Source organism: Prinia subflava, chromosome 1 (genome assembly GCF_021018805.1).
Source record: "Prinia subflava isolate CZ2003 ecotype Zambia chromosome 1, Cam_Psub_1.2, whole genome shotgun sequence".
In the NCBI taxonomy this organism is placed as follows: Eukaryota; Metazoa; Chordata; class Aves; order Passeriformes; family Cisticolidae; genus Prinia; species Prinia subflava.
Genome location: NC_086247.1, coordinates 139,927,244 through 139,946,413, shown reverse-complemented (window position 1 = coordinate 139,946,413; position 19,170 = coordinate 139,927,244). Strand labels below are relative to the sequence as shown.

General features: G+C 39.1%; 1 protein-coding gene across 1 annotated transcript in view; it reads left to right on the top strand.

The window, feature by feature from the left end:
• Positions 1 to 19,170, top strand: part of NRP1 (neuropilin 1) — a 113,699-nt gene that overhangs the window by 45,380 nt on the left and 49,149 nt on the right. Inside the window, 4 exon segments of the mRNA XM_063414993.1 lie at positions 1,878 to 2,059; positions 6,530 to 6,757; positions 14,303 to 14,458; positions 17,135 to 17,301. Coding sequence (XP_063271063.1) covers positions 1,878 to 2,059; positions 6,530 to 6,757; positions 14,303 to 14,458; positions 17,135 to 17,301 — 733 coding nt within the window.

Sequence of the window (19,170 nt, the reverse complement as noted above, 5' to 3'; positions counted from 1 at the left end):
ACACATATGATAAAGACATTATAGAAACAGAAGTCTAATTTTAAAAACTACAGGCTACTTAAGTATCTGTAAAATCATCTCAGAAATGAATGTTTCCACTTTCCACCAATCTGCACTAGGACAGTTAAGCTAGTGAGCTGAGCAATTGCTACTAGAGAAATCAAATACATAAGAAGAAATGCAGTTAACACAATATTTCACATATGTTAATGCTTACAGTTCCATCAGTGTCAGCTTTATTTTCTATTTGATATACACCAAAGCTGGCACACAGTTTTAACTGATGAGGTAATGTCATTTTTAATTTAAGGAGCCTTAAGCTGTCCACTTTAACTAGTGATATCATCTTTGCAGCTGTCTCACAGGACTTCATGTAAACATAAGTAATGTGCCCTGGATGGTTTGGAGCAGAGCTGTTAAAGATGACATTGGTCATCATGAAGACATTTTTTTCCTTTGATCTCTTTAAAAATGCCAGACACACTTTATTGTCCTGTCATTTTTAACTCTTCCTTGTATATTAATATGCTTGGAACATTTCAGTGAGCATAACAGTAGAATATAAAGGTCTAAACAAATTAATGGCAACATTTTAATGTCAGTTGTAGTAAGATAATGAAAAGTAAATGAGATTGTCTGGCTAACAGCAACTTGTTAAATGAAAGGGCAGCGTGGCTGAGACACAGAGGCACAGGGGCAGGGAAAAGCCTTTTGCTGCTGTCTGAAAGAGTCACAGGACACAACCCAAGCTCCAAATGCCACCACCTTCTAGGACAAGATTAAACTGATTCTAGAGATTGGGTCTGATCCTCCTTCCTGTCTGGGGTCAAGTGAAATCATCTGCTAATAAAACTTAAGAACAGACCTTACTCTGCACCTGCAGCTTCTCCCTCCCATGACTTTAATTCTTGTCTGTATTCCCTGGGCTGGTTCAGCACCACCAACCTGCTGGGCTTGCTCTCCTCAGCCCTTGAACACCAAATCTGTCAGACCAGACGCTGCACATTGGCATCTCTGGTGACAGGGCTGGGGAGCCCTAACGTGTTGCTCACAGGCAAACTTTCACTACCAATCATTATGTGGTTATTACAAGCTTTTCCTCATACAGTCTTAGGTCTGATGCAAATAATCACAGAGATTTTAGCCCACTCTGTCTAGTAATCACATGCTGTATGAATGTGAATGTTGGAACATGTAATTCTTGATTCAAATACGTAAACGAAGGTGATTTGTATTGAAACAATTTTTGTCTGAGAAAAACCAAGTGCTGTGACTGACTTGTGGATTTTGTGATGTCCTCCAAACTGTCCAGATAATAAGGAAAATAGCAGATTTTTCTACCACTGATCTGCAACATGATGGAGTTTTGAACAAAATCTAATGTTCAGGGATGTATTTATTATTCTGTGGACATATGTTTGGAGGACAGCATATGGAAATCAAAGTATTGTTCATAAAGAGCTACAGCCAAAAAGACATTTTTGAATTCATAACAGAACTTCACAGTTTGAAAAGAATGCTATGCATTATGTATTGATAACAACACTACACAGACAAAGGAACACAATTTAATAATACAGAATTGTGCTCGTGAGATTTCCTTTTTTTTTTTTTGTTAATTGGTTACTTTAGCTGACATTGTCTGCCAGCATAATGGACACCATTCTTCCTAATAGTTCCATGTTGCCAGATGATGTCTACAGACATAATGTAGTCCATTTTAATTATTTCATTTTGCTTACATCTTTCAGCATAATGCATTTTCCAAGCAAGCTAGCATTTTTCTTGATTATCTATGTTGTGTTATGGTTTCTAAATTAATTAGGTCTCCTTCTTTCCTGGAAGTTAAAAGTTTCTTCCTTCCATTTATCTACCAGGTATGATTATGTTGAAGTGATTGATGGAGATAATGCTGAAGGACGCTTATGGGGAAAGTACTGTGGAAAAATTGCTCCCCCTCCTTTGGTGTCTTCAGGACCATATCTTTTTATTAAATTTGTTTCTGACTACGAGACGCACGGAGCAGGATTTTCTATCCGTTATGAAGTTTTCAAAAGAGGTGAGAAACAATTCATCGTTGCATAGTTCATAACCTGTGATTTTTTATTTGCATCAGAAAGTTCACCATAATCCTTTGGAATGGGGAAAATGCATGAAAATGCTTGAAAGAGAAAATCTTACTACCCTAGTCGTTCCAAGGTGGGGTGTATGTTCAGTGGGTGTAAATCATCATGAATCCTGAGGGTCAGCTGTATCTGAGGGTTGATTCCTCTGCATGAAATACGGTAGTTTTTATCAGCTGTTTGTTTCAACCATCTTAAAACCATTAGTTCTATTACTTTAATTTTTTAATAATAATAATTACTGTATGATTTACAATGTTACTGCCTCAGCAGCGCTGCAACCTTCTGAGTCCCTGGCTGATTTTGGTGTTTTGCTCTGTGCTCCCAAGAGATGGCTGTGGGCTCAGAAAGGACCTGAGTACACATGGGCAGCAGATGATGTTGATGCTGCTTTCACAGATCGTGTTTGGGAGGTAGAAAGAAGCAGCTCACACTGATCACAGGCATGACCTGCTGGATGCTCGTGCCAGGATTTAGTGCCAGTGAACACAATTAGCTTTATGGGGCAGGGAGGAAGCTCAGCGAAGCAGAGAGTGTAGGATTAACCAGACACAGAGACACTCCCTCTGTTATAACATTCTTCCTGAGTCAATAGCTAGAAGGGCTGTAAGGTCACTCTTTTTGGCATACATCTTTCCTATAGCTGGATGGAGATTAATAATTCATATATTCCATTCCTGGAGAATACAGGACCAAAACTCATAATATATAAAAAGACAATAACATTCATTTTATAGAAAAAAAATTGACTTCAACATCAATGTTTAGGGTCATATTCACAAAAGCAGCTCAAAACTTCAAATTTTGAATGCACACCACTCCCAGTCAGTGCCCCATTTTCAGAACCAGTCCAAGTCCCTTTTATGCACCTAAACCAGAGCCAGATTTTCGGCTGTGTTCAGCACACTCTCTTGGTGGCAGCTGTACTGCTAATGAGGAGAAGAGCAGTAGTGAAGTCGCTTTTCTCTTGCTATTGCTGCTCGGCACAGTGCTAATTGGGGCCACAGACCTCTTGTTCACCATCTTCCCTGTCTGTAAATCCACTCTTGACTCCCAGAAATTCTTTTGCTGACCTTCAGGGTCACATTTTTTAAAAGAATTCAGCATCCAAATGACACCGAGCTTTCCTGAAAAAATATCTCTATTTATTTTGATGTCCTTAGGAGCCTAAGCTCTTGAAAATGTGTTCTGACGTTTCTCAGTGCTTATATATGCAGTACCATTTTTCATAAAGAGCAAAGCTGAAACACAAGAAGAAGTGAAAGAATGATCTGTGAAACAATCTATTTTAGTAACTGAACTCTTTCAAGAAAAAGGTTTTATTTATTTCCTAACAGTGTAATGACAACTCAGAACTCTGACAGGAACATTGTGCTTATTTCCTTGTGTGGTCATTTACATGTCTCAAAGATACACATTTACCATGTTAAGATAGCATTCTGAATGTGATTTTACACACATGGAAGTCAGGAAACTCAAAATTATGGCTCCCAGAGCAACTTTAACTCCAGTTTATTCCACATGAACTGTATATTAAGGCAGGACAGTTATCACCATGCAGTGTTAGAAAATACCATGTGTATTACATGGTATACACAGGATACAAATTATCATTGCTGTGGGAACACAGCCCCATTTAACTTCTTAAAAAAATGCATATACACTATACCCGTTTTGCATTTTAATATCTGTGCCAAATAAAGCAGTTCACCCTTTTGCCCAGGTGAAGCTCAGCTGCTCACACCAGACAAGTATGTCTGGTTTAGCATATTCACAACTTCCTCATCATTTCCCAGGTTTGGGAAGAAGGATCCCAAGCCCAAGGTCCTGCAGTGCTGAGCCGAAGGCTGAGCTTCATTCCAGCACACAGTATATTTTTGCTCATTACTTTTTACTTGTCATTCAGCTCCATGGCCAGAAAGACACTGAAGAAGTTGTAGTGAGGACTAAAACATGAAACACATTTTGCCCAACACTTAGCCCACATGAAATGTTCATCATTTTGGCTTGCGCAGACATCCTATTTTAGGGTGGGTGAGTGACGTATTCACTAGAAAAGGATCTACACAGTTCACATTCAACATTCCTAACTTTAGTCAACTAAATTTATGGTGTAAACTGAAAGAAAAGAAAGTGTCAACCAAGAAGGCAAATGTTTTTTGGCTCAGTGACACCCACAGATAACAGATTAAATTATCCCCAATGTCATCTCTTTTTCTTTGCTCTCTCTGTTGCCCCCTCTCTGTCTTTCCTTCAGTTCATATATCTTCCTTTGTTTCATACACATGTACACATGCAGTTTCTCCACCTCAGAAGTATCTACTTCTGGTATCTCCTGTTCTGCCAGTTTTCCAGGCATGTTGCCCCATGGAGTTCCTCGTAGCCTCAGTATTGATATAACTCCTGCATCTGCTTCACAGTGTCAGTAAAGGGTCAAAATCTTTGGAGGGCATTTTAGTGAGACAGTTTTCCCCTGAAAACAGTTTCTGTTCTTGCACCAGATTGACTTGAACATGTTTAAAATAAAGCAAGCTGGCATCAAGATACCGTGTGTGAATGTAAGGAGCCTGACGACTGCGCACACTCGGAGCCAGGATCTGGCTGTATTTAATAAAGCAATAATGATCCTGGCTTACATTTTATATTGCATCTTTTATTGGATTCCAAGAGGAGTACAGAGCACTTTATACTATGAATGGCATAGCAAAGCTATTTTATCCTGGAATAGCAGCTACTGGTGGGAGTGAGGAGCAACAACCAGAATATAACCCTCCCCTACATGACAAGGAGACAAGGGAATGACAGGGAGAGAAGAGGAATTTCGGCTTATGTGTAAGGGGGTGATTTAATTACAGGCAAAATGTAATTTCCCAAATTGGAATGGGTCAGGTTACATGAGTAGTGATATCCACATCTTCCAAAATATGCCGTGAAGTGTTCTGAATGTTGATGTGATAGTTCAAGAATTTCCTTTCAGTGTCTGTTGAAGGGCAAGAATACCTGAACTGAGTAAATTCATTCAGACCTCTCTCCTGCGTGCTGAATTTAGCTGGGAGGTGGCCAGATCTGTGGGGGGTAATATGTTTGGCACATTCACAATGAAAACATTTTCTATAGTGAAATAAGAGTATTCATATATGCAACAAGCCAGACTGTTTTCCTTCAGTGATCTGTGTTAGGCATTGGAAATCCTCTAAGGCTCCTGACTACAGTCTCTAAGGATGCTGGGCATCCTCATCCAGACTGGGGCCTCACACACGTCATCCTCCAGCACAGACCTGCCTCTTGCAACCAAGCTCTGCTCTCCTTCCTCTCCTCCATGTCTGAGGACCTTCATTTGAGTCATCCTACTCAAACTGATATCCACCAGTGCCCCAAGCCCTGTAAATCACCCTACTCAATTTGGAGTGTCAAAATGCAGAGGGGGGTACCCATGCTGACCTTGTGGGGAGGTGTGTGGGCAGTGCCTGCAGCTGACCTCTGAGCACACCTGCAGGTGTGGGATCCACAGAGAGGATTCCTGAGGGACCAAAATAAAGGAGAAATGAGATCTGCCAACAAGAGAGGGATTCCAGTTTGTCCCCTGTATTCACAAAGGCAAATTCAGTGAGTGACCTGGCCTTTTATACCCTTACATCTTTACTGCCACTTTCCTGCTCCACCAAGAGCACTGTTTGGAGCATCCCATTATGCCATGGTGGGAACATCACGGAAAGCTGGTGTGTCAACATTGACATTAGGTGACTTCTAGCAACACTGCCTGTAATCACACAGTTTATCATTGCCACACTAACAGCAACATTTTACTGGTGCACCTGTGTCAACACCACTCAGAATGAGTCACTCACCCTCTGTACATGTACGAATTACCTTTCACATTTAGTTTGTCAAGGAGGCATAGGTCACATCTGGCAGAGTTACTGAGTCAGTGCTCCAGGAATCTGAAACCACTACTCCCTCTACTGAATTCACTCACCCGCTTTTGTAAAAAATTCTATTTCACCAATAAAAGGCTGTCAGCCATAAGATTTAAAGATTTGAGCTTGAAGGGGCTATAATTATTTCTCTAGGGCTCTGTCGAGATTTCTGCAGCTTACACTTTCATTGTTCCCACATGACTTTGTGTTTGTCATAATTTTTTCTAGAGCTGGTACAAGTTTTCATATTGTTCCATACAAATTGAAAAGTGAAGATCAGACAGTATATGCGAATTGGGCTTTAAATGACTGACTATCAATAATAGGAACAAGCTGGCTAAATGATTAATGCAGCGATTAAAATGAGGTGTTTCATTCAAAAGCCACCTTTGCTGCTGGAGAGACAATACAACCTAATTTGTTTTCCAGCTAACTGCTTTGCTTAGTAGCAGAGTGTTAACCCAGTTGATTTTTCTCCTTCTCCTACAGGACCTGAATGTTCCAGAAACTTCACTTCTTCAAGTGGAGTGATAAAGTCCCCTGGATTCCCTGAAAAATATCCCAATAGCCTTGAATGCACTTATATTATCTTTGCACCAAAGATGTCAGAGATTATACTGGAATTTGAAAGCTTTGAGCTAGAACCTGATTCAAATACTCCAGGGGGAGCATTCTGTCGCTATGACCGACTGGAAATCTGGGACGGATTCCCCGATGGTAAGAGAAAAATGGACTGCAATATGCATAACCATTACTATGTAGTGCCCTGCAGAAGGCATATTCCCATTTTTTAAACTGTCATGCTAGAGAGATCCTTGCTTGATTTATGTGAAGTGAGTTGAATTAAAAAGAAATGGAGAAAATGCTCTGTAGATTCATTCAGGAAAGCATATCATAGTGTGAATGATTTTTTTTAATGAAATATGTTCAGTTTTAACAGTTGGCTTAGCAGAAACCTCTGTGTTGAGTGGTAATATGTGATAAACCTCCTACACTAAAATAAATTAAATGCGAAGCCTTATAATGAGTCCCCAAATTTTCGCAGCTAACCCGTGAGTATAGTCCAGACATTTCCAACAAATTGCAGAAACTGGACTTTGGGTACTGACCCTCTGATTTGCAGAGGAGCTGCGTTACAGAGCAGCTGTCAAAGCAGAGAATTTCTTTGCCAGAGAAAATGTGGTGTCCATGCAGTTGAAATCATAGTGACTAAACAATTGCCAAGGTCAGTAAACAGTCACTGAGTTATTCATTCAGGTGGCTTCAGTGACTGGGCACTGCAGGGTTCCTCCATTATAGTGCTCTCTCTTCCAGCAGATCAAGCAAATCCAAAGGTTTTATCTTAATTTGTTAATTTATAATCTCTGGTTAGATGGCCTCATGTGTCAGGGTGGGTGTGTTGGGTACCCTTCTGGAACATCTCAGTAATTTTCCACTTAGCTGTTGACCACACCTGACCTTGTGCACATTCACTAAGTGCATAGCTAGATATCAGCTAACCCTATAGAGACAGAGAGCCCTCATTTCACCTTCTGCCCAACCCCACATCCCTGTTTTACACTCAGTCTGACAAATGAAATAGCTGCATGATTTCTCTGTTTTTCATGTGCAATCTTGGGTCTGCAAGGTTCAAATCTCCCCGAGGCAGGGCAGCCATGTACCAGCTCTCCAAGGACCCAGAGCCCAAGGCTGCAGCTCCAGCCTTAAAGGAATTGTTCAAGCTGAATGCCCAACCTTTAGGGTGCCCAGATGCCTACATGAGCTGTGGAATCTGCTAGTAAAGCTGATTATTAGTGATGCCTTTTTCACTGTTTCTATGTTTGGCATAAGCTAATAAGGAGAAGCATCTTGAAGCTGTCCTTTTTCTTCTTAATTTTTAATTTGTAGCAAAATTCAGTGGCTGAAGATTTATGTTGTTTGTGTTGGGCATTAATTACAACTATTTCAGTTTTCCATTAGTGTGATAACCCATATTAATAGAGGGGTTTTGTTTGTTTTATGAACAGCAGTGGCAGTTTCTACAAACTGCTAATCCTACATTATTATTTGATTTAAATGAAAATATGTAACTTCAGGAATATGTTTTAATAACACATTAAACTTGCCTGTTTTCCTAATAAATCCCCGATATAATTTTACTTAAAGCTTCCATTGATGCTGCAGGAAATATGTGTCTTTTAAATATATTTGCACTTCTTTATTTTATGCTTAATGGCTTTATCATGGCTCTTTTCAATCCATTTCAATAAAGAGTGAAGAAAGACCCATAACAGTAGCTAAAAGACTATTTAGTATTTAATGCCTCAATTAGGAAAACAATATTTTAAAAGTACAGTAATGATGTCTGGAACATTTAATAATAGGTTTATTTGTATATAGGCCAAATCTGTCCTGTAGAGCTTGCATTTAAACTGATATTTGAAAAGATGATTCAGTAAATCAATTTATGTGTAATATAACCAAAAAGAAATGCATTATTGTCACTGTAGAAGGTTTCAAAGCAGTAATTTCTTTGTTCAAGAAAGTGGCTGAGCCATACTGAAGACCAATTATCAACAGGCATTATCAGCCTTCCACAAACTGTCTCACAAACTCTCTACACTCAAAATAAACCTGATATCCACTACAGCACTTGCATGTTTACTTGTAAATATTCAACAGAATTTGTAGGCTGGAGAAAATGTTTTCTTAGGTACAAACTGTTGAAGGTTGCAGCAGTTGTAGGAAAATGTAGGACAATCCTCAGCCAGCAGTCAGTCTCTCTTGTCTAACTTAACACTACAAAGAAAGAGGGAATGTGGTTGCTTTTCTATAAATGCATTGCAGGATGAATCCCTGGGAGGGAGAACTAGTTCAGCTGAAGAGCAAAGCTGGCACAGGAAACCACTGGTACAACCTGGCCATGAACTGAAGATAGACAATGTCTGGATACAGGAGAATATAGAAAGAGAGATACTGGAGGAAAAAAATCTAATTTGCATCCACACAGAAATAGTAACTTTCTATACAGTGGTAAATTAGACAGTATGGTTCCCTTTGATGAAGGGACACTCACCCAGGGTGAGTCCTTGAGCATTTGTCCATTTCCCTTTAGTCTGTGCAAAAATATTCTACATTAATAACCTAAACAGGGGCATGGTTGTGTGCATTTTTAATTTGCTGGTGTACTCCCTTACACAGTTTTAGCACACATCAATTTGCACTTTCCCAAGAAATTGCTAAGCATGATTTGGCAGACAGTGAAAGCCAGGGATCATTCTCAACAGGCAAGTTGGACATGGCCAGCCAGTTTCAGAGGGAAGAGCCCCATAGGGGCAAGCTGTGTCACACTCTTAGTCTGGTCCCAGGAGCAGTCCCTGGCTACTGCCTGCAGGTCCAGAGGGTGTCCCCTGCTCCGTTTAGTGACTTATCCATAGAAAAAGAAGTTATTTTGCTTTGTTGAAGTGCATTGCTGTTCACACGCCCAGTTGTGTTAAATGCTATTGCATTGATATGGATGTGACAGAAGGAGTTTTTAAATATGTGGAAAAAATATATATCCTTCAGTTCACAACTCCTGCTCCACAGCAACACAGCTGTGGTTCCCTGGGATGGTGGCAGTATTGTAATAGGAGAGAGAACAGTTTTTTGGAAAATAACTGTGTTCTCAACCAGAGCAGAATTAGATGGACAGCCCCTTGAACATGCATCTCTGGGGAACAGGCATCAGGATTTGAGCCAGGCACAGCGAGTCCCTCTGTTCCCAGCAGGGAACTGCTTCCCACTCTGACCTGTCTCTTCAGGGCACAGTGAATGGACCTCTGGAGTTTCTCGTGTCATTGACTATACTAGAAGCTATGAACCCCCAAGTCAGATGTAAACTTTAGATGCCTAAGTTAGAGCAGATGAAACCCAACTTAAGTGGAAAATGTTTTCACTATAGAATTTGGTACGCTACAGTTACTAGAGATCAGCAGGAAATAAATTTGCTGTTTTATACAGTTGTGATTATTTTTTCTATCCTCAAAAAAGTGAAAAATAAAGAAGAGAAATGTTCTTTTAAACAAATTTTCACAATGATGTTTAAAAGGATATGTCAAAGTCAGTAAGCTTCCATTTACATTTTACTTCTACGTAATTTCCATTTCACTGATGGAAAACAATTTTCTGTTAGAGAATTTGACAGCAACTCTAACAGTCATTCAAAAAGACGTTAATCCTGAAATGCTCTGTCACAATCATGGAGTCCTCAGCCTACCTGGCTGTCCTTTCCGTGGATTGAAGTTGGCAAGTGTTGAGTATTTGCTACTTGATTCTACAAAATACGTGCTTATCTTTGAAGCATGTGAAAGGTTAGATTGACTCCAAAAGGAATTCACCAAGGACACTTACAGGACTGAAGTTAAACAGTGGTGTAAGTGTTTTGCTGTTTCAAGAGGGGAATGTAGACATTCAGGAATGCATCAGACCTGGCGTTCTGTTTCGTGAAAAAAACCCTGCTGAAGAATATCTGAGAACTACAGGTTCTTGTTGCAAATATTGTACAGAAAAGGGACCATGGTTTGAAAGAGATAACAGTTGGATTTAGAGAGGGAGAGTGAGTAGATCTCAGAATAGAAAGATATGATTTTGCATGAATAAACTAGATACCAAAAATATCTTTGCCCAAGGCACAGATATATCTCAGCCACCGTCTGCTGAGAACACTCCATTGATGACTCTGAAGAAAAATAGCCCACTCAAAATGAGGACTAGTTTTAGTGATGAATTGCATATATTCATCATGCAGCTCTCTTTGAAGCTCTATAGGCTGTCTACTAGAGCTCAAACGTAATTTAAAGAAGTTTATGTATGGTTTGAGAACCACAGCCTAAGCATTGCTGCCTCAGTCAATACCACAAGAGCTTCCACTGAATTATAGAGCAAAGCAGAATGCTTTACTGCAGCCATTAACATCAGTGCAAATGAAGGTTGCTATTAATCTGTGTTTCTCCTGTTGTGGTTGCTTTCTACACTCTAGTGAGAAGCCATTAAGATCTAGGAGCATCCACAAACTCAGTGTAGTTGACTACTGGAATGTGAGGATGGAATTAATTTTTCAATCATTTCTTCTTCAGCATCCTAAATTGTACACAAATATTTTTTCAATAAAAATCATAGTGATGTGAAAATACTGTTCACAACATACCTGCACACTTATAAAAAACAGCTTTAAAATTCAATACATGGCTATTTAACATAAAATTCGTTTTAATGTTTTAGAAGTCTGATATTCTGATATACCTTTTTTCCTTGCTTCTGGTTTGTTTTGGTTTTGGTTTTGTGTTTTGTTTTTTTGGGGTTTTTTTTGGTGTGTGTGTGTGTTTTTTGGGTTTTTTTTTGGGGGGGGGGTGGTTTTAACCTAATTCCAAAAGCTAACATTTCAACTGGATGGATAAAAGTGTATTTCAGTAAGTCTCATATCAATATTCTTTGTGCAGAAGGGCAAACGATAGTAAAGAAAAGAAGAATCAGTAAGGACAAGGTTTTTGTTTAGTCTTGAACCACCAGCCACTTTCTATATATTCTGGACTCCGATCTGTAAACCTTCAAAAATACTTATTAAGAACAATCAAGGATTTATTCAAGCTATAGAATTAGATATTGCATTTTGGGAAATGCAGGCAAAATAGGTTTCTTAGTTGTCTTTCCATCTTTTAACCAGAAAGTTACTCAGTTTTCCACGGTATAATACAGTGCAGTGGAAAGAGGAGCCAAGGTCTCAGAATGCAGTCAGTCGATGTGGCTGGCTCACTGAAAGCCTTTGTTCTGCAGGTAGTGTAGAAGCATCCCTGAGTGAGGACATAACCCAAGTGACTCACATGTGGAGGAGCCCTCCCTGGGGGATGCTGTCATGGCAACATGATGGTCCACAGTTAGAGGCTGGCCTAATGACTTTTCAACACCTTCTGCCCTAAAATTCCCATCTGGAACTCTACACAGTCTATTATGAAATCCCATCTCGTTTCCTAAGGAATTGTCAGGAAGATGGTAAAAAAAAAACAAACAGTGGCATAGTCTACCTAAAGGCACAGCAGTCTCACCCCCTGAATGACTTCTCAGATGGGTTTCCTGCACAGCATTTATTTGATCTGGTGGTACACAAAATATTTTGATAATTTGTTATCATTCAAAACTTTTCAAGACTTGAATGGAAAAAAAAACTGAAGGGGGAAACTTTGTGTTAGCTATTTATGGAAGAAGGAGAATCTCTATTTCATCCAGTTGTGCTCAGATCAATATCATATTAGCTCAGCAGGCTAAGGTTTACATGTTGCTCAAAAAAATTCAATACCTCTTTGTGTCACATTCTGCACACTTTTGGCACTTGCATCCACATAGCTAGCAAAGGGAGTAGTACTGTGATGGCAGGGCCAATCTGTAGAAGACTCAAATGCATAATCACTGAATATGTCTTAAAAATTATAAACCAGTGACTCATGGGGAATCTTAAAGCCTGTCTGCTTTAAACAAAGTTCTCTTCTGTTTGTCATTTCAAAGAGGCTTCTCTCCAGGAAATGGGAGGAGGGAGGCTCAGAGTGCCATAACATGGTAGCCTTATCCTCCTTATTTTCTTGCAGTTTAGACCACCATCAGCAGCTATAATCTTGAAAGCCATTCTGAGAAAGAGCAAGGTCAGAGCAGTTTGCACACAGAAAATGCAAAAGAAAACAAAAACAAATACAAAACCAAAAACCTGCAGCAACTGGACTGTGGGGGCATTATTTTGTGTTTTTAAAAATCCATTAATGATAACAGTCTAAAACAAATTTCTCTCTCTGAAAAATAAAACCATGAAGCTTTAATAATTTCTAGGATGAAGAAGAATTCAACTCATATCCTCTATAGGATGTTTCATTCTATCAATGCCGTATTGAACAACCTTAGTGGAAAAAGTCTGAATTGGCAGGTATTTCAAATGCCATGGGATTGCCAAGGCAACTAAAGACTGTCTGTGGCCAGAATATGGATAGAAAAGCACATGCTGGCAGCAAGAGCTGTAACATCTGAGCTCCCTCTTTCTGGCAACTCTAGGGCCTTACAGAAATGTGTAGCTTACATAATAAAGTTATTCCAAGCTGGAACTGTTTTTCTTGTTGGAAAATGCCAATAAATGACTGGAAAATTATGTTAGCTGTAGATTTTCTTTGAACTGTGAATAATTAGGATATCTAAACATTTTATATTTTAAACCAAAAGTGTAATGGACTTCCTAGAGAAATGACAAGGTGTTAATTTAAGCCTGGAAAGCCAGTGGTGTAAGCATTAGAATGGTGCCTCCTGATTATTTTCATGATTGACTCCATGGGTGGGTTTTAGCATTATCTTTCCTTACTGTTTGTAAGCACAGATGTACCACCATTCTACAGCCTAGGGACCTATCTGTGGGGAATGCTCAAGTGCTAGAAGGCCACATATGTTGGTTCTGAATTGAGTAGCCTAATTAAGGAAAAAGATTATCTCACTGCACAGGAAATGCTGAAAAATACCAAAATTTGGTTTATACAGTATTAACATGAGGAGAGATCATGTCACTGTGTATATGTGTATATTCTGTGACATGGAGATATACTCAAGAAATGCTTGCTCTTTTGAAAGGATTAAGATTTCACTCCTAAATTCTTTTACAATATTCTTTAATATTGATCATATGGACAAAAGAACTATGAGGATCTGAAAAGCCTAAATAAAGGGGAATGAAGAGTCATTGGTCATAGCCTCAATATGAGCCAATATGAGCAAATGAGCCTCAATATGAGCAAAAATGTTTTGCAAAGTTTGAGATGAAATTAACAGATCATCTGCAGTACAGAGCATAAAGACTGGAAGGCACTGTTTGAACTCCTCACAGCATCTTGTGTGCTGGGTTGGCAAATCAGGCCATTCAGTTGCTTTTGTCATAAATTGGTGCTTCAGTCACACTTTGGAAAATACTTGTGGTGCTTTGTACATGTAATTTTGTGCATCACTGCCCTGTCTGCACACTCTGAAGGACACTTTAAAATCCTGAAATTTACATTTTCAGCAGTTCATGGAGTGCTATCTGGACCATTTTAGAAGTACGATTGCTAGGGTAGGATAAAAAATTTATTGTTCGTTGCCAAATTATTGATGGCATTGTTATTTGGAATTGTTACAGAGCTTCCCCGTTTCCTGCTGAGGGGTTCTTTGGGAGGATACTGCAGTGGCACCCATTGTTGTGGCAGCCCTGGTGGTTTACTCTTGTGTGCTGTTTCTTTGCAGTTGGCCCACACATCGGGCGTTATTGTGGGCAGAACAACCCAGGCCGTGTCCGGTCCTCGACGGGGATTCTTTCAATGGTATTTTACACCGACAGTGCAATAGCCAAGGAGGGCTTCTCAGCAAACTACAGTGTGTCACAGAGCAGTGTCTCAGAAGGTCAGTATTTATCCATCCCGCAGAGCTTCTTGGAAAATACCCTTTGTTATGTCTTCTTGCACACCAGGTGTTGCCTGAAGCTTTAAAGAAACCTTAAATAAATAAGATGGTGGAGAAGGATTGGTTCTGTTTTCCTTTTTTTCCTCTTTTTTTTTTTTTTTTCTAAAGAACAGCTGCCCTTTGAAAAGAAGTGTAAGAAGCAAAATTCTCCTTACAGTTTTATTCCACTGTATTGCCAGGAAGTTGTGATAATTATTGTGAAAAACTGTGCTGACCCAGGAAACGCAGGAATGCAGAGCAATTGAACACTTGTATTAAAACAATGAAACATGAACAATGAATGCACTATCCAAAGCCTTCTTTTATTACATGGAATAGGCTTTGATGATCGATTTCTTGAATAAAAAGAACCTGTATAATATATGTGCTCTTGTTAAACCATTTCATAAGCTATCTAAGCTTTGTTCTCTGTCTCACACTTTTTTCTCAGTTGACCCATTTTCATGCTTACCCTTTGGACAGAGAATGAAACGAAGTGAGGGAAACAGGAAAATAACGTGTTACACCATGTCCTTGCAGATTTCATTGTTTTCCTCAGTGATAAAATGCACACTTTATATCAAACTTTCTCTCCTTTCTGTGTCTTACTGAGTTTCGGGCAGATTCACACAGATTTGATGTACTTGTTTAATCAAAAAAGGACAAAAGAAAAATAAGTAAACTGAAAATTTAACTGTAACTCCCCATCTCTCCTCCACTCCTTGCCTTTTTAACAGCTTTCTTAGGGACACATAGGCAGGAAGAGGCAATGGGGGACACGCAGCCTCTGTGGATGGAAAGCATTGTACCTTCAGCTAGTTTGGCTTCTCCTTCTGTAGGTGCTGCTCCTCTCTCTTCATAACTAGCATGAGCAACTTTTATCCCCATGTCCACCTCCTCCAGAGTCACCTTCCCTAGGCTGCCAATGCACCACCACACTGAAGTCAGAATTAATAATATCTGCTGTGCTGAGATGCCTTCAACTCTTAAACACAGAACAACAGAACAGAAGTTATTGTGTACAAAAACCCTTTTGGATGACAAGAGGAAGCATTTTATATGCTGCAGACTTAGACAGAGAAGTGAATTCTCTTGTTTAATTTCAGCCACCCTTACTCTTTGTGTTGTCTGGTCACCTCCAGAGAACAGCCCAATCTACTTATCTCAGACATGTGAGATGTCCCCAGGACTTACTTGGCCCTCTCAGTAGACTACGGGGAAAGCCAGCCTGTCTAGATCAAACTAGACACTTTTTAGGTATTTTGATATTACTCCCACCTATCAGGTTTTGCATTCTTTGCAGTGGCTTATGGCTTTCCTTCAGATTTCAAGCAGAAGTTCCTTTCCTTTGAGTCTTACCCCAATGTAGTTCAGCTTCAGTACTTCACCACATGCCTAATACACTGAAGCAGCACAGGACTGGGGGAAAGAGTCCACAGGAATTGTTCGTATGATTCAGTTATGGGAAGCCACAACTACAGTTCCTAAAAAATACCCTGATAACATTTCTGAATGTAAATGTTTGGATCCCTGATAAAAGATTTAAGGTTTTCTTTTTTTACAATACTTTAATTTTCATTGAAAGCCCAAAACTTTGTTTATTTAAAGCTCATTTTTCCAACTCATGGTTGTTGGAAATTCCAGCTCAGGACCCACCCATATTAGAGAAACATCAGATCCAGAGAAGGTGCAATAAAAAAGAGCATATATCCAACATATATCCAATTCCATTTCACACAGGTTTTTTAGCTTAAATTCTAATAAAGTAATTAATTGTATTTCTACAGTGTGAAATCCTTGAACAGAAGCATAGGCACATGGCATTTTTTCTCCTGCCCTGAAGACCCAGGAGCACCTGGGTGTGAGAAGCTGTCTGAAGCTAGTGGCTTCTCCTACCTTAGTAGGGGTTGGAGCCTTTATTTTTAAAGACTGCGAGAAGAATTGAGTCACTCTGCCCTATCAACCTTTGAACTCACTGTAGTGATTAAGAAGTCAATTGATTCTAAATTAGCTAGGTACTTTTTGTGTCAACAAAAAGAGATTGAATGGAGATGATCAACTTATTTGCAATACACCACGCTACAGAAGAGGTGGTAATTTCCTTAGGTCAATAATTTTGTGGCCTGAATTCATATTTGTTGATCTTTCTTTCCAGGCTCCAGAACCCAAATAAAATGGCTTAAATTTTAATAATTTTTTTAGCATTTTATATTTTTTGTTCTGAAGCAAATAGTTTTAAAATCAAATTATTTCATAAAGCTGTCTATTTTGTCTTTCCTGGGTTTGTGCATAATTTTGAGGTGATCATACATTGTTCTATATTATAAATCCACAGGAGTGTCTGTGCTAGCCTAGGATAAACACTTTTATTGTCCTATACTGAAATGGCCACAATACTGGGCTAAAAATATTTGTATAGCATTATTATTGCAGGAATTGCCATGGCAACTCGAATGGCAGTATTAAGAATGACACCCTAAGCCCCACACTGCCTCACTTAAAGTTGCTTAAGTATTCAAAGTCACATAAAAATAAATTCTTTAGATATTCATATTCAAAGCAGGGAAATGTACTTATTATTCAAAGTGTAAATCAAGAAGCTGACCATAATAATGATGGTAATTTATTTTTCTTCAGATTTCCAGTGCATGGAACCACTAGGCATGGAGTCAGGAGAAATTCACTCTGATCAAATCACTGTCTCCTCCCAGTACAGCGCTATCTGGTCTTCAGAGAGGTCCCGGCTAAATTACCCCGAGAATGGATGGACCCCAGGGGAAGATTCCATCAGAGAATGGATTCAGGTGAAAAGATAACATTTTCAAGATGTTATTAATAATACTCTGTGGAGTTTATTGAATGCGGGGAATGCAAAAGAAAGAAAGAAAAAATAACACAATAGAGTACTTTTACATAATTTAAGAATCAGTGCAAGTGAATAGCTCATATTCCCCATTAGACAGACAAAAAAAAGACCTATTCCCAAAGGCATAGAGAAAGAAAAGGTCAGGAAGATTAATTCTTCTGCTTCCCACATCTATTGTTTTTGCAGTCTTCTGGGCACAAATAACAGAGATTTTGGTTTAGTGGAAAAGTCAATATTAGTTTAACGTGCACTTAAAGTGGAATGTCCCAGTAAACTGAGTATGTGCTATGTCTATAGCTGATTACAGTTAAGCATTAATACAAAGTGGTGTTTTCATGCACTCAGATTTCACCTCAGAAGACCTGTGTCCCTTCTAGAATGTGTTACTCACAGAATGAGTTCAATGGTCTCTGTCTGGTGGCTATTCTTCCACATCCTTAAACACAACATTCATTACCAAGATGGGCTGCCTCGGCTCTGCTCTGTTAACTCGGGAGAAATCCTGCAAACATTTGTTACCATCAAGAGGTTCCTTGAGTTCAGTCAGTCTGTATATTATCAGATCCATAGCTGAATGGTGCATAACTCCTGCACAGGTTCAGATTATTCATACCAATTACTGTGTACAAAAAAACTACACTAGCAGGCAAGTATTAATATCATTATATGGAAAAACACTGATTTTCCTCAATTTTGAGTTGACTTATACTACTTGCTTGAAACCTAGATTCTATTTCTGTTGGCAAAAGCTAAGAGAAATGCTTAAGTACATTATATCTATATTACTAATATTGAAAACTTGCTCATAGATTTGAAACATTCCTCCTACTTCTGTTATTTTCTATAGGAAATTACTAAGTGACATATAAAAACAATGCCTTATTAGCCTTTCCTACAAATGTTCACACTGATGTTTCCTGTGAGGTTTGATGTCTGCAAGAAAGCTCAAAAACATGTTGAGTAGTAGTTAGTAAAGGGAAGAAAGAGAGGGAAATCTTTCATTTCTGATCCCTGGCACACAAAGGGACTCTCAGGTGTCCTGCTTAGGGGCCCCTATTCATCCTGAGCTCTTGGCAATCATGTACAATGGACCTAATCAGACTTCAGACTGGGAAAAAAAAAATCTGTTGATCCTTTTTCATTACTTAGGAATAAACATTAAGATCTCCTCAACCTTATCTAAGTGCAAGACTTGTTATTAATCATTGCCACTTGCAATTCATGGAATGCACATGGAAAAAGGGTGGAATGCATCAGAATCAAATTCCATGTGTTACATCTGGTCAGAGGGCCGCCACTTTTCCTTTGTTTCCTTCTTTTCTGCTGTCACTTGCACATTTATGACCAGATAATCAAAACAAGAGAGTTAGTCAAATCTCATTCATGTGTGCTGTGCTCTTATTAACTTTATTAAGTTATGATAACAATGTATCTATATTACCTATGTATATATATCTTAATCCTTTCACTTAGAACTAGATCTTTTTGAGAATAAGTTTCAAAGGACTTCTTTTGACCATAAACTTCTTTAATAACAGACACATAACAGAACTCAAACTAGTCCAGGTTTCATGCTTAAAACAGCTCAGGGTACCTCAGGCCTCTTGCACATGAATTTCTCAGCCTCCTTTTCTTCCTGCCATAAACCAGGGTGCTCAGGGCATGAGACAACCACTGAGCATAAATTTTAGCAGCTTTTTGCTGTCTCCAGCTACCACATCTGCCCAGAGGCTGGTGGTTATTTGCATGCTGTGCTGCTCATGCCACATCTCTCATCTCCTTCACCCAGCTCCTGGTCTGGAAAAAG